Here is a 14,901-nt window from a genome sequence, read left to right on the forward strand (position 1 = left end):
ATTCCCAGAGTCCCTGCCTGCAACGTGACTGCCGATAGGCTGCCCTGGGGTTTTGAAGAGTCCTCATTAGGGACAAAGCCAGGCTGCTCCACTTGGGGTTAGCTCTGATCATTTGGGTATTTTCAGTCTTTCTTTGCACAAGGCTCTGGCAGAGGTAATAGAGAGCCCTCCCCCCCTTTTCCCCTCACCCCTTTGCAGAAACAGTTGCTGAGACGCCAAGCCAATCCACAGTACTGGGGAGTGGCAAAATCCAGAGATGGATCAGCCTCTGGAGACCCAGGATCCCCAATTTTTTTTTGGGGGGAGAGGTGGGTGTAACAGCAGCTTCTGTGACACAGACTGCAGCTTCAAGGATGCCCCAGCCAGGTGAGAGGAGGCAGAGCCGCAGGAAGCCAAGGTTCCCAAACCTTCCCTCCCTCCCTGACTGAGCCGGAGGGTTTCCCGGCGCTGGCATCAGCTGGCACAAGAGCTAGTCCTGATCCTGTGCAGGTGCCATAGTTCCTAACCCTTTCTTCCAGGAGTCCTCCCCATTCCTATTCTTAGCCATCGACAGGGTTGGTGGTGGAAGAGTCTTAGAGGCTGCTGCTGTTGCTACCCTGCCTGCAGACTCCTGAAGCTATTGTTAATGCAGAACCAATGTCCTAGGGAGACCTCAGCCTAGAAGAGCCAGCAGGACTGCCTGATGGGGATGGAGGACAATGGGCCTGGTTTCAGGGATCAGATAAGACTGAAGAGGAGTATTTCAGAAGTGCCTGGGCAGGGGAGCAGCTGGGTGTCTCAGTGGATGGAGAGCCAGGTTACTAGGTTCAAATCTGGCCTCAGACACTTCCTAGCTGGGTGACCCTGGGCAAGTCACTTAACTTCCATTGCCTACCCTTTACCACTCTTCTGCCTTGGAACCAATACACAGTATTGAATCTAAGATGGAAGGTAAGGATTTAAAAAAAAAAAGAATTGATACAAAGAAGGTAAGGGTTATAAAAAAGAATTGATACAAAGCCAGAGGGTAAGGTTAAAAAAAAAAAAAAAAAGAAGCACTTTCGGACTGAGCAACTGTAGTCACCCACACAATGATGAGGATGATACAGACTGGACCTGAGATTTCTTTGGCTTTCAGGAACTCTTAGGTGAGGAAACTCCCTCCACGAAGGCAGGACTTTTGACTCTAAAATCAGTGTTCCTACAGTTCTTTTGCTCTAAACCCCTAATAAATGCCAGTATGAAGGGTTTGTTTCCAAACAGTGTTCTCAGCACCCACCCATCTCCAGCTCCAGTCTTTATCTCTGCCTTGACATTCCTAACTCTCAGCACAGTTTCTTCCCTCTCTCTGATAATGGCCTCCAGTGGTTCACTTCTTCTCCAGGAGTCATCAGAGGCCCATTACTGCTGGATAAGTGCTTCCACGGTAGGCATTAGGATCACTTTGATTTGCTCTGGTGGAGATGGACGACACCTCAGGGCCCATTTCTTTGCCCCTTCCTGGCTTATGCATGGCAGGCTTCCCTTTGTGTCAGTAGCCCCTTAGTCTGCCAACAGGGCCTCAGGGGGAACCTAGCAGCTGGTGCATCTGTGAATTTTCTGGGAACCTTCTCTCTCTCCTCCCCATCCTCATTCCTCATTCTTGTTTTCTTGCTTTCTTGGCCTTGCTCTATACAGAACCCAATCAATCCATCCCAGCTGACCTGGAGGCTTCTTGTCCCTAAAACCAAGCCCTTCTAAATGCATTTTTTTTAAACATTTACCTTCCATGTTAGAATCAATACTATGTATTGGTTCCAAGGCATAAGAGTGATAAGGGCTAAGCAGTGGGGGGTCAAGTGACTTGCCTAGAGGCACACAGCTAGGAAGTGTCTAGGCCAGATTTGAACTTAGGACCTCCTGTCTCCAAATCTGCATTTGATTTTTTAAGAGGAGGAAATCTGGTTCTGTTTTGGACCAAAAGATTATATTTTTGTTGTTGTTCAGTTGTGTCTGACTCTTTGTGACCCCATTTGGAGTTTTTTTGGCAAAGGAACTAGAGTGGTTTGCCATTTCCTTCTCCAGCTCATTTTACAGATGAGGAAACTGAGGCAAACAGGGTTAAGAGGCTTGCCCAGGGTCACACATTTAGTAAATGTCTGAGGTCAGATTTGAACTCATGAAAATCAGTCTTCCTGATTCTAAGCCCAGTGCTTTATCCACTGAGTCACCCAACTGCTCCTGTTAAAGTATACATAGAGCCATGAAACAATTTTTTCCAAATGAAAGGGGAGGATAGAGTAGTAGGAAGAAGAAAAAAATAGATTTTTTTCATTCATTGAACAAAATTTAAATTAAAAAATTTGTTTTAAGTTAAAAGTATCCATATACTAACCTATCTCAGATGACTTTCTGTCTTGGGGAGAGGAGAGAAGAGGGAGGAAAAGTTTTTGGATTGCAGAATGTCAGAAAACAAATGTTTAAAATTGTTTTTACATGTAAAAGAAAAATACAATAAATATTGCTAGAGAAAAATGTTTGCATATATTCATGAAACAGATTTTTTTATTTAAATGTTTTTCAAAGAACAAAAAAAAATCTATTTTTTTCTTTCTCCTGCTTCCTTCCTTCCCTTTTGGAGGGGGTGGTGGTGGTCGGCAAAAAACAAAGGTAAAAAAGAATAAGACCCTTATTAACAAATATAGATTGCCACAAAACAAATTCCTGCATTTATTGTCCCAAAACTATTTTATTCTGCACCTGGTAACCATCACTTCTTTGTCAGGAGGTGGCTGGCATACTTCATGCATTAATCCCCTGAAATAAACCCATGAAACACTTTAGAAAACTATAAAGGGGCAGCTGGGTGGTATAATGGTTAGAGTGCCAGGCCTGGAGCCAGGACCTGGGCCCAATTTTAGCCAAAGACGCTTCCTAGCTGTGTGACTGGCAAGTCACAACCCAATTACCTAGCCCTTGCCACTCTTCTCTCTTGGAACTGATACTAAGACAGAAAGTAAGAGTTTAAAAAAGAAAAGAAAAAAAACCTATAAAGTAGCATTGCCCTGTAAAGCAGTGCCTTCCGCCTGGTGGCTAACTGGTAGCCTATTGTTCATGGGCCAGTCTAGCTAAATTTGGAAAGTCTTATCCCCAAGTGGGTCACAGTGAGATGTTTTTCAGCAACAGGAAAACTCACATTGTCTCTTTTCTAAGACCGTAGTCCACTTCAATGGAGAGACCTCCTCTACCCCCAAATAATGGTCTTAAGTACCGTCAAAATCCTTACATATAGAGGGGTCATACATTGCTGGAGTTCCTCAAATTGCCCTGGGTCCTAAACAGAGCCTAACTGAGAATATTTTCACCCAGGGCAAAAATAGTTGACATGGGAGGCATGGAGGAAAATGTGACATTAAATACAGATGTAGGCTTCCTCCTACCATGAACATTGTTCTATGACTGATTCTCAGTGACTTGATGGACTCCAGGGCAGAAGACAACTTTTATTTCTGCAGTTCTGAGGTAGAGGGTTTTTGTGGTCAGATTATAAGGATAAGCAAACTGAATAGGGAATAAAGTTGGGAGGGAGGGAGAGGAGCAGAGATAGTGAGACCAGATTTCCCAAAATAGCATCCCTCCTCTCCTCCTGAAGTATAAGGTGGTAATTACACAGGCAAATTAGCTAATGCTTCTCCTGAGAATTGGAGGGCTTCGAAAGGCCTCCAGTCTTGGAGTTCATATAATTAAGGATGAATTGGTGATGTCTGGTTCTTTAGGTCTAAAGAGGGGAGAGGAGCAGATGGGATGGGCCAACCACAAGCTGGTTGATCTTTCCTTACTGGGTCACAGTTTTTGCCTCTATCAAATGAGGGGATTGGATGATCAGGAGATCTTAACCTAGAGTCCATGAAAAAAAAATTTAAAACCCTTACCATCATTCTTAGAATCAGTACTAAGTATTGGGTCCAAGGCAGAAGAATAGAAAGAGCTAGGTAATTAAGTTAAGTGTCTTGCCCAGGGTCATACAGCTAGTAAGTTTTGAGGTTGGATTTGAATTCGGAGAAAACAAGTCTCCCCCAATTCCAAGCCCAGTGCTCTAGATATTACCTTTCAGAAAGCCAAGGCTGGGGTCATGAAGAGATGTGGAAGGTTTGGGACTGTCTTGGATCTCTTGGCACTGAGGGGTTGAATCTCAGGAGAGGCTTGAAGTTTGGAAACTCCTGTTGGGTGGGGAGGATTTGGGGAGCTAGCCATTCTTGTACTTTCTGAGATTGGCTCTTTTTTCCAATCTAGGACCAATGCTTAGGTCTCTAGCCCATCTACCAAGCATGAAAACTCTTCTTTCCTCTGTCTTGTTGTTAACCAACAATATTCATGTACCAGGGGAGCTAGGTGGTTCAGTGGGTAGAGAACCAGGCCTAGAGATGGGAGGTCCTGGATTCACGTCTGACCCCAAATAATTTGTGAGCCTGAGCAAGCGACTTAACCCCCATTGCCTAGCCCTTACCATTCTTCTACCTTGGAACCAATACCCAGTATTGATTCTAAGATGGAAGGTAAGGGTTTAAAAAAAGAAACAAACCATTCATTGTACCTACCCTAGTGTTGAGATTTATACTAAACATTTGTAGGTTGGAAATTAAGGACGGAGAGCTCCCTTGAGCTCAGTCAGGGCAGCGGGGTGAAAATAGAGGAGTAAAAATGTTAACTTTGTCATGAGAGAACCTGAGTTCAAATCCCACCTCTAAGAGTTACTATCTGTGAGATCCTTGGCAAATCACTTAATTTCTCTGACTAAATTTCCCTCACTTATAAAATGAGGAGCTTGTTCTAAATGGCTTCTGAGATTCTTTCTAACTCTAAAGTTTATAATTTAGTGACTATATTTCAGAATAGTTACTTTCTTTTTTTACTCCAATTTTTTTCAAAATTCCTCATAACTCCAACTGAAAAAGCAAGAAAAACAAAACTCTTATTATAAAGAGATAGTCAGACAAAACATGTTTCTGCATTAGCAATGTCCCCTGCAAAAGTTTTTCTCTGCCCTGAGTCCATCTATCAGGAGATGGGTAGCCTGTGTCATCAGGAGTCCACTGGTTAGTCATTCGTTGGCAGTCAAACGTCTCCCATTCATTGAGCACCTACTTTGTTCCAGGCTCTGTGCTGGGCATGGGGATACAAGGAAAGGTAAAAGTCTCCATCCTCTATGAGCTTACAGTTTGATGGATGAAACAACCTGCAAACAACCATGTACAAACAAGATATATACAGGCTACATTAGGGAGAGTCTCAAGGGAAGGAGAATTGGGAAAGGTTTCTTGCAGATGATGGGACTTTAGCTGAGGTTTAAAGGAAGGCCAAGAGATGAGGAGAGAGTCCTATGCATGGAGACACAGCCAGACTCAGATGGTTTATCAAAGGGGATAAATGGGGTTTATTTATCCATTTTATCTATCCACTGGGTTGCTCAGGGGATAGAGAGCCAGGCCTAGAATTGGAGGACCTGGGTTCAAATCTGACCTCAGGCATTTCCTAGCTGTGTGACCCTGGGCAAGTCATTTAACCCCCAAATGCCTAACGCTTATTACTCTTCTGCCTTGGAATTCATTCATTTAGATTCTAAGATAGAACACAAGGATTTACAAAGGGAGGGGGGATACATGAGAGGAGGAGAGGGAATAGTATATCTTCTAAGAAACTGAACTATTAATTTAATCCCAAACTCATCACAATCTTAGTAGATTTGGTTATGCCTTTCATACCTCCCTCCTTCCTCAATACCCTATTCTTTTTCTTTTTAAATTAATTAATTAAATTTATTTATTTTTTAAACCCTTATCTTCTGCCTTAGGATCAATACTGTGTATTGGCTCTAAGGTAGAAGAGCAGTAAAGCTAGGCAACGGGAGTTAAGTGATTCACCCAAGGTCACATAGCTAGGAAGTGTGAATCCAGATTTGAACCCAAGATCTGACTCCAGCTTGGCTTTCTATCCATTGAGTCACCTAGCTGGCCCCATTTAGTCTTCTTTTGAATTTTGTTGTTTTTGAGTAATTTCAATTGTGTCTAACTTAGTGACCCCATTTGGGGTTTTCTTGGCAAAGATCCTGGAGTGGTTTGCCTTTTTTTTTCCCCTCCAGCTCTTTTGGCAGTTGAAGTAACTAAGGCAAAAGGGGTTAAATGACTTGCCAAGGGTCACCCAGCTAGTAAGTGTCTGAGGCCAGATTTGAACTGGGGAAGATGAGTCTTCTTGATTCCAAGCCTGGCACTCTATCCAATGTGCCATCTAACTTCTCCTTTGAAGCTTAGTTTCCTCATTTCTATGAAATGGAGATAATCTGTTTGCATAGTAGGCACTTAATGCTTTTTGATTGTGGGGATTAAAAGAGATGATGATGTGTTGTCTCCCACTTAAAATTTAAGCTTCTCAAGGACAAAAACTATTTATGCCTTTGTATCCCTAGCTCTTCCACAGCGTTGGTGAATTGGAAACACTTAATAAATGCTTGTTGACCAACTGTGTAATGTATTTTGGAGAGAGACAGACAGACAGAGACAGACAGACAGAGAGAAAGAGTGAGAGAGAGAGAGAAACAGAGACAGAGAGAAAGAAAGAGAGACAGAGAGGGTCAGAGACAGAAAGTCAGAGACAGACAGACAGAGACAGAGCTAGAGAGAAAGACAGAGAGAGAGAGAAACAGAGACAGAGAGAAAGAAAGAGAGACAGAGAAAGTCAGAGACAGACAGGGAGAGACAGACAGAGACAGAGATAGAGAGAGAGCCAGAGTGAGAGAGAGAAACAGAGAAAGGATGAGACAGAGAAGGTGGTGGACAGTGCTTGTCATTTCTTCAGTGAATGAGTATTTTCCTAACCATCTCCTCACCCTCCTCCTTAGTGCTGGCATCGCTGTGGGATTCTACGGCAATGGGGAGACCAGCGATGGCATTCACCGGGTCACATACTCACTTCGCCATGCAAACCGAACTGTGGCTGGAGTCCAGGACCGGGTAAGATGGGGAAAAGAATGGGCCTGGGAACTGGCCATAGGGCTTAGAGGGAAAGCCAAGAGATGAAGCCATCTCTTTTAAGGATGTTTAGCTCATCCCCCTCATCCCTGGGCCCTAGAGTGAAGGTTGCCATGGCCTCAGTGAGAGAGAGAGAATTTGCTGAGTGCTTCCTTTGCCAGCTAAAGGGGGAGTTTCACTGGCTCTGTGTGTGTGTGTGTGTGTGTTCTTTGAGGGAGATGCAGAGAAGTAAAGTGTAGAGTATGTGTGAGTAAGAATAGGGGGGAAATTTGGTTTTGTGTGGGGAAAAATATGAGTTTTGAATGTGTATGTATGATAGAGACATTAACATATGGTCAAAATTATTATTTTATAACTAATGTAATTTTTATAATTGAAATAAAGTATGTAATATAGTATGTGTAATATAAAAGTATACAATGTAGTGTATAATAATAAGTATAATGGAATTAAAATAGATATAAATTATACCATAATACATAATAATATAATATTGTATGTATAATATAGGAATTATAATGGAAAATAATATAATTATTATAACAAAAAGTATAATGGAAAAATCATTGACTCTAGAATTGAAGGTCTAGTTTCAAATCCTATCTTTGATTCTTCCTACCTGTGTGACCTTGGACAAGTCATGTAACCTTCACAAGTCTCAGTTTCCTTATTACAAAATAAGAGGATTGGTCTCAGAGCTTCAGATCCATGAACTTGTGGTCTGCAAGGGGAGAAAAAGACAAACTAGGAGAGACAGAGGTAGATTTGTATATAGAGGGAGAAAGGGGGAGATGTATAAAAAAGGTAGCAATTGTATGTGTGAGAGGAAAGGTGGGTTTTGTGTGGGTGTGAGAGAGAAGAGATGTGTGAATGAAGGTGAGGGTGGATAGAAAACAACAGCTTCTAGTTAACACTCCTGAGAAAAGTGACATGATCAGAGCTTTGCCTCTTCAAAAAACTGAGGACACTCTTTGTTCAAGTGGCATAAATAGCAGAGCCTGTTGTTCACCTCTCAGCATGCCCCTATCAGCAACTCTGAGTGCCTGAGTCTCCAGGACCTTCCAGTTTTATCCCTGAGCTATTATTGACCTCTAGATGAGTTAAATAACCATTCCTCCCTTGCCCCAAGGGCCTCAGAATCTCTCTGTGTTAGAGTTGGACAGAAAAGAACACTGACAATGAAATTAGAGGAACTGGTTTCAAATCCAGCCTCTGATACATGCTACTGATATGACCCTGGACAAGTCATTTAACTTAAGCTTTATTTTCCTTTTCTGTGAAACAAGGGACTTGGACTAGATGGTCACCTTTAAGGTCCCTTCTAATTCTAGATCTGTGATCCACTCAAACCTCATCTTTGATGAAGATTAGGGCACATCACCCTTCCTGGGCTTCAGCTGTTCATTCATTTTAGTTATATCCAATTCTCCATAACCCCATTTGGGGTTTACTTGGCAAAGATACTAGAGTGATTTGCCATTTCCTTCTCCAAAGGATTAAGGCACACAAGGTTCAGTGACTTGCCCAAAGTCACACAGATAAGAAGCATCTGAGGCCACATTTGAACTCAGATCTTCCTGACTTCAGGCCCAGCTCTCAGCTAGCATTTAAATAGCAGTTTAAGATTACAAAACACTTCAAATATTATATCATTTTTAGCTTTACAACAACCTCAGAGAGAGGGTGCTATTATTATCTGCATTTTACAGATGAGGAAAACTATGGCCGACTTTTGCCCAGGGTCACCCAGCTCGTAAGTGTCTGAGGCCAGATTTAAACTTGGGTCATCCAGTCTTAAATGACTTGTTCAGGATTGCACAACTAGTGTCTGAGGCCAGATATGAACTCAGATCTTCCTAATTCTATCCACTGCTTCACATAGTTGCTTTGCTCCAGCCCTATCCCTTCTTAGAGTAAGAAGTTAGTTTCCCAGTTTCTCAGATTGACTTCTCCAGTCAATGCCAAAATGTCTTTTTAAAGGAAGATAAACTTTTTGAAAAGGTAACATAATTTCTTAAAATTTAAAAAAAACTTCCCTGATTACATGTAAAAACAATTTTTAACATTATTATTTTTAAAATTTTGAGTTCCATGGTCAAAGGGCTATAAAACAATGAATACTCTTTGATCCACTAATCCCATTACTAGGTCCATATCCCAAAGATTAAAAAAAAAAAAGGAAAGAACCCACTTGTACAAAAATATTTATAGTTGTTCTTTTTGTGGTGACAAAGAATTGGAAATTAAAGAAATGCCCCTCAATGGGGAATGGCTGAACAAAATGTGGTATATGATGGTGATGGAATACTATTGTGCTATAAGGAATGATGAACAAGATGACTTAAGAAAGAACTGGAAAGACCTACATGAACTGATGCATAGCAAAATAAGCAGAACCAGGAGAGCCTTGTATACAGTAACAGCAATATTGTGGAATGATTAGCTGTGATAGACTTTGCTACTCTCAGCAAAACAATGATCCAGGACAATTCTGAAGGACTTATGACAAAGAATGCTATCCACTTCCAGGGAAAGAACTGTTGGAACTGGAATGCAGATGAAAACATGCAATTTTTCACTTAAATTTATTTGGGGTTTTGGTTTTATGTGATTATTCTCTTACAAAAATTAACAATATAGAAATATGTTTTGCATGATGATATATGTATAATACAGAACAAATTGCTTGCCAGTTCCAGTAGCAGGGAGGGAAGAGAAGAAGGGAGACAATTTGGAATATGTAACTTTGGAAAACTTAAGTGGAAATTTGTTATTACATGTAATTGTTAAAATAAAATATCTTTACAAAAATTTTTTTAAGTTCTAAAAAATTTTCTCCCTTCTTCCCATTCCTTCTTAGAGTAAGTGATGTTTCCCAGTTTCTCAAATTGACTTCCCCAGTCAATACCAAAACTACTGGTATCGTTTTTTAAAAGGGAAATGCCCCTCTTGAAGAGGTAACATACTGAGTTTCTTTTTTTAAAAATAATATTTCATTTTTATGGGAAAACACATTTTTAACATTATTTGAAAAATATTTTTTGAGATCCAAATCTCTCCCTCCTTTCCACCTTCCCTCCCATCCCTCTCTCTTCCCTGAGATGGTAAGCAATCTAATATAGATTTTACATGTGTGATCATAGCATACTAAGATTTGAAAACCTGCCCCAGATATATGTTTTGGGATTTTGGTTTTATGAGATTATTCACTTACAGAAATGAATAATGTGGAAATATATTTTGCATGATAATATATGTATAACTCAGATTGAATTGCTTGCCAGCTCTTTAGGGGAGGGAAGGAGGAAGGGAGACAATTTGGATCACATAATTTTAGAAAACTTATGATGTGGAAATTTGTTATTAGAATAAAGTAAAATAAACCCACCCTAGGGCCATTTCTTCCCCTCACCACTACTCCACTGCCCACCCAGAACTAATCATCTACCCTGTCCTTTCTCTCCCTTACCTCTTTGCTGCTATTTCTCCCTCTCAGGTGACAGACACCACAATGGCCCTCAATCAGACAGTGGAGACCAGCCTTCAGACCCTGGAGAAACTCTACACGAAACATACTGATTACCTGCACATTGTCCAGAAACTCCAGGGCCTTCTGTATGACTTGGTTCGGCAAACCGCTGAGATCCCCTTCTGGAAGAATAATGCGGTATCACTGGAAGAGTTGGCGGTCCAGGTTGACCTCTATGATTGGTACAGGTAATAAGAGGCTTTTTTTAAGAGCTGGCTAAGATGGACTGAGAAGTAAGGGCAGCTGCCCTCTCAGGTCTCTTTTCCTCTACCTGCATGGCTTTGGGCACCAGTAACATTGATGTTCTTTCTTGTTTTTGGTTTATTGAGTGGGGTTAGGGAAAAATTTCTGAATGGGCAGAAGCAGAGAGTCAGGAGAAGGTTAGGGGCAGGGGAACTAGGGAGAAAGGGGGCAAGATGGGCATTGATGCCAACGTCCTCAGGCGGGCATGGGAAAGGGGCAGCTACTTTGGAAGGTGATTGAGGGCTTTGGGAAGCTGGAGAAGAGACTTCATTTCTCATTTTCTTTAGTCTTTATTCTGGCACTGAATACCAATACATACCCAATTTCCATTTTGATCCTTAAGCTATACACCCCTCTTTTCCCACCTTAGTTGTCATGCTAGACATGACAACTATATAGGAAGAGCTCAATCCCAGGGCACCTCTAGCTTGCTTGGAACAGCTACCCCATATGATTTTTGCCTGATTCTGTGTCCTCTAATGGAAATTGTTTCTCTGCTGAAAGTATGGAGTCCCAGCATAGAGACTAGGCCCTGGGAAGATCAGGACACTTCAAACTTCCTTTGTGTTCTAATAACTTGAAAATTCAAAATGTTTTTGCTGCCAGAATTTGGAGGAGTAAGTCTAGTGTGATGTGAAAGGTGCCTAGCAAAGAACCCACTTAAACAGATCTCTCCCACTGAAGCCCAAAACTCATTTAATAATTAAATAAATTAATACATAATAAATAATAAACAATTTAAATAAAATTTTTATTTTGAATTTAACAGGCACCAAGTAGAATGGTCATTTCCATATACATTATAGAACAGAAAAAAAAGAATTGTAATATGACTACATATCTCTATTGCACAGTTTGCTTTTTTGGGGGTACAAATGTGTAAGTTCACACTTGTAGCTTTCTGTTCCTGTTCTCCCTTCTGTTCTGTTCTCTGCATGGAAGTTTACCATGTAGACCAAGTGTTTTTAACCTTTGTCAATGGACTCTTAAAGGGTCTGCAGAGAAATTTTCAGGGAGTCTGAACTCGAATAGGGAAAAATAAATTACATCTTTTTTTCAACAAAATTGAGTTCCTTTATAAACCAATTTCATTTTATGTATTTAAAAATATAAATCTGAGAAAGCTTCTTCAGAAAGGTCCATATCACCAAAAAAGGTTAAGAATTCCTGATTAAGACAGTTATTTCTTAGAAGGAAGAAAACTATTGGTGTCTTCTTTTTAAATAAAATACCCCCTCTGAAGGGTGTAACATACTTGGTTCCTAAAACCTTAGTATAAAATGAAAGCTGGCACCTTTTTCTCCTCTTTACTGGAGATATGTGTCTATAAAGCAGGGATATTGGGAAAAGAAAGAGGGAGTCAAGGTAGCAATAATTTGACTTTAGGGACTGGGGATGAGACTGTCCCATGTTGAGGCAGAAAAACTAGGAAGAAAGGCAGTCAGTCAGTCAGCCTTGAGATTGGCACATCGGATCTATGCTGTTTCTAGTCTCTGCCTCATCAGTGTTTGTATCCTCAGAAAGCCTGTACCTGTCTGCTTCCTTGTCCTCAGATGGCTGGGGTATCTGGGCCTCCTCCTTTTTGATGTCTTGATCTGTTTGCTTGTGCTCTTTGGACTCATCCGGAACTCCAAGGCCATCCTAGTAGGGTATGTTGTGGGGACCCTGAGATGAGACTCAGCTGAGGGGGGGTGGGAAGGTGGTGGCTGGTGGGTGGGTGGAGAGAAACCTATAGACTGCTTTGACTTCACTGGCCAGTTAATTTTCATAAGACCCTAGGATGGCCGCCATTGCTAATGGGTCCAACTGGTAGATTCCCAACATCTAGGAGAGACTCTTTCCCTCAGAGCAAAGAAACCCCCATGAAGACATTCTCTGGGTATTCAGTCGAGTTTTTCATTTGGAAAAGAGGTTTCCCTAAGGATAGGAATTCCCTAACTTAGGGGTCTGTGAACTTGTTTTAAAAAATATTTTGGGGATATAGCTAGGTGGTACAGTGAATAGAGGCCATGCCTGGAGTTGAGGACCTGAGTTCAAATTTGGCCTCAGATACTTCCTAGCTATGTGACCTTGGGCAAGTCACTTACCCTATTTACCTAGCACTTATTGCTCCTTTGTCTTAGAACTGATACTAAGACAAAAAAAAGACTAAAAAACAAATATAGCCTCAGACGCTTCCTAGCTGTGTGACTGGCTAAGTCACAACCCCAGTTGCTAGCCCTTACTGTTCTGCCTTAGAACTGATACTTAATATTAATTCTAAGACAGAAGGTTACAGTTTTTAAAAATGTATTTTGATAACTCTTTCAATATAATTGGTAACCTTTGTAATCCCAGTGTAGTAACATAAAACCCAACAAATTGCCTTTGGTTCGTTAGCAGAAATTGGGGAATCTCAGTCACCTAGTTATAAGACTGGTAGGATGATTTGACTATCAGTCTAGAACCCATAGACATCAGAACAAGAAGAGAACCAAGAGAACATCTAGTCTAATTTACTACTCCTGTTTGATCATGTTTTTATTTTAATTTCTTAGTATAATTTTAATTTTATTAAAAAATATTTTTCCATAGTTCTGTAATTCATGTTCTCTCCTTCCCCTCTCCCCTCCTCCCTCTTGGAGCTAACAAGCAATTCCACTAGTTTATACGTGTATTTTCACTCAAAACTATTTCCAGGGGGCAGCTAGGTGGCTCAATGGCTTGAAAGCCAGCCTAGAGATGAGAGGTCCTGGGTTCAAATCTAGCCTCAGATACTTCCCAGCTGTGTGACCCTGGGCAAGTCACTTGACCCCCATTGCCTAGCCCTTACCACTCTTCTGCCTTAGAACCAATACACAGTATTTATTCTGACAGAAGGTAAAGGTTTAAAAAAATGTTTCCAAATTATTCAAAAAATAAATTTTTATCGATACCTTTTTATTTTTACACCTCACCTTCATTTCTGAAGTTGCTCCTGCCCCACACCCATGAGACCATCCCTTTGAATAGAAATGAAATAGAAAAGAAGGGGAGGGGGGAGAGTCACGTCAGCAAAACCAACGAGCAAAACTCAACCATGCCTGGCAGTAAACGTGTGACTTCACACTTGTAGCCTCCCATCTCTGTAGAGAAGTGACCCCTTTATTTTACAGAAAAGAAAGTAGCCAAGGGAGGCCGTGGGTCTTCCTGGCCCACGGGTCAGATCTCAGCACAGTTGCGAGCCCCAGTCCTGAACTATTTTTTTATTGGAAAGAACAGAAAGCTTTATTGTATGTGAGACTGTCCTATATATCCAGGTAGAATAGACGATTTGAGCTTTCAGTCCTTGGCTTGAGTATACCTTGGATGGAATTGGAAAACCAAAGGAGAGTTTTGTTTGTTGGTTTTGTTTTTTAACTAAGGGGCCAAAACCATCTGCCTCAAATGATTTGTGTTTTATAAAGCACTTTTTCAATTTTCTCAATTTATTTTATTCCCACAATATTTCCAGGAAGGATAGGGATAGAGACTAGAACCTCACTAGTATAGGGAACTAATTCCACAGTGAGGAAATTCCTTCTACTTTTTAAAAAATCTTATTTTCTGTCTTATTAACAACTCTAAGAAGGGCTAGGGCTAGGCAATTAGGGTTAAGTGAATTGCCCAGGGTCATACCACCAGGAAGTGTATGAGACCAGATTTTTTTTTTTGTCATTTTTTTTTTTTTTTGGTCTTAGTATCAAGAATAAAACATAAGAACAGTAAGGACCAGGCAATTGGGGTTAAGTGTCTTGCCCAGGGTCAGACAGCTATGAAGTGTCTATGGCCACATTAAAATTTTTTCTACTTTATTTTATTTTTTTGGTCTTAGTATCAGTCTAAGACAGAAGAGCAGGAAGAGACAGACATTTGGGGTTATTTGACTTGCCCCAGGTCATACAGCTATGAAGTATCTGAGGCCAGATTTGAGCCAAGGACCTCCTACCTCCAGACCTGGTGCTCTATCCACTGTGCCACCTGGCTGCTCTAGGGAATACCTTCTACCTATGTTAGTTGGCAGTTTCTCTGTGGGAGTGGGGGTGGAGGTGGGGGTGGGAGGGGGAGAGAGAGAGAGAGAGAGAGAGAGAGAGAGAGAGAGAGAGAGAGAGAGAGAGAGAAGAAGAAGAAGAAGAAGAAGAAGAAGAA

At 41.1% G+C, this 14,901-nt stretch overlaps 1 protein-coding gene across 1 annotated transcript in view; it reads left to right on the forward strand.

Annotated features, from left to right (window-relative positions):
- Positions 1-14,901, forward strand: part of TTYH3 (tweety family member 3) — a 180,007-nt gene that overhangs the window by 112,693 nt on the left and 52,413 nt on the right. Inside the window, exons 3-5 of the mRNA XM_044678846.1 lie at positions 6,854-6,965; positions 10,480-10,700; positions 12,309-12,411. Coding sequence (XP_044534781.1) covers positions 6,854-6,965; positions 10,480-10,700; positions 12,309-12,411 — 436 coding nt within the window. The remainder of the gene's footprint in view (positions 1-6,853; positions 6,966-10,479; positions 10,701-12,308; positions 12,412-14,901) is intronic.

Source organism: Gracilinanus agilis, chromosome 1 (assembly GCF_016433145.1).
Source record: "Gracilinanus agilis isolate LMUSP501 chromosome 1, AgileGrace, whole genome shotgun sequence".
Lineage (NCBI taxonomy): Eukaryota > Metazoa > Chordata > Mammalia > Didelphimorphia > Didelphidae > Gracilinanus > Gracilinanus agilis.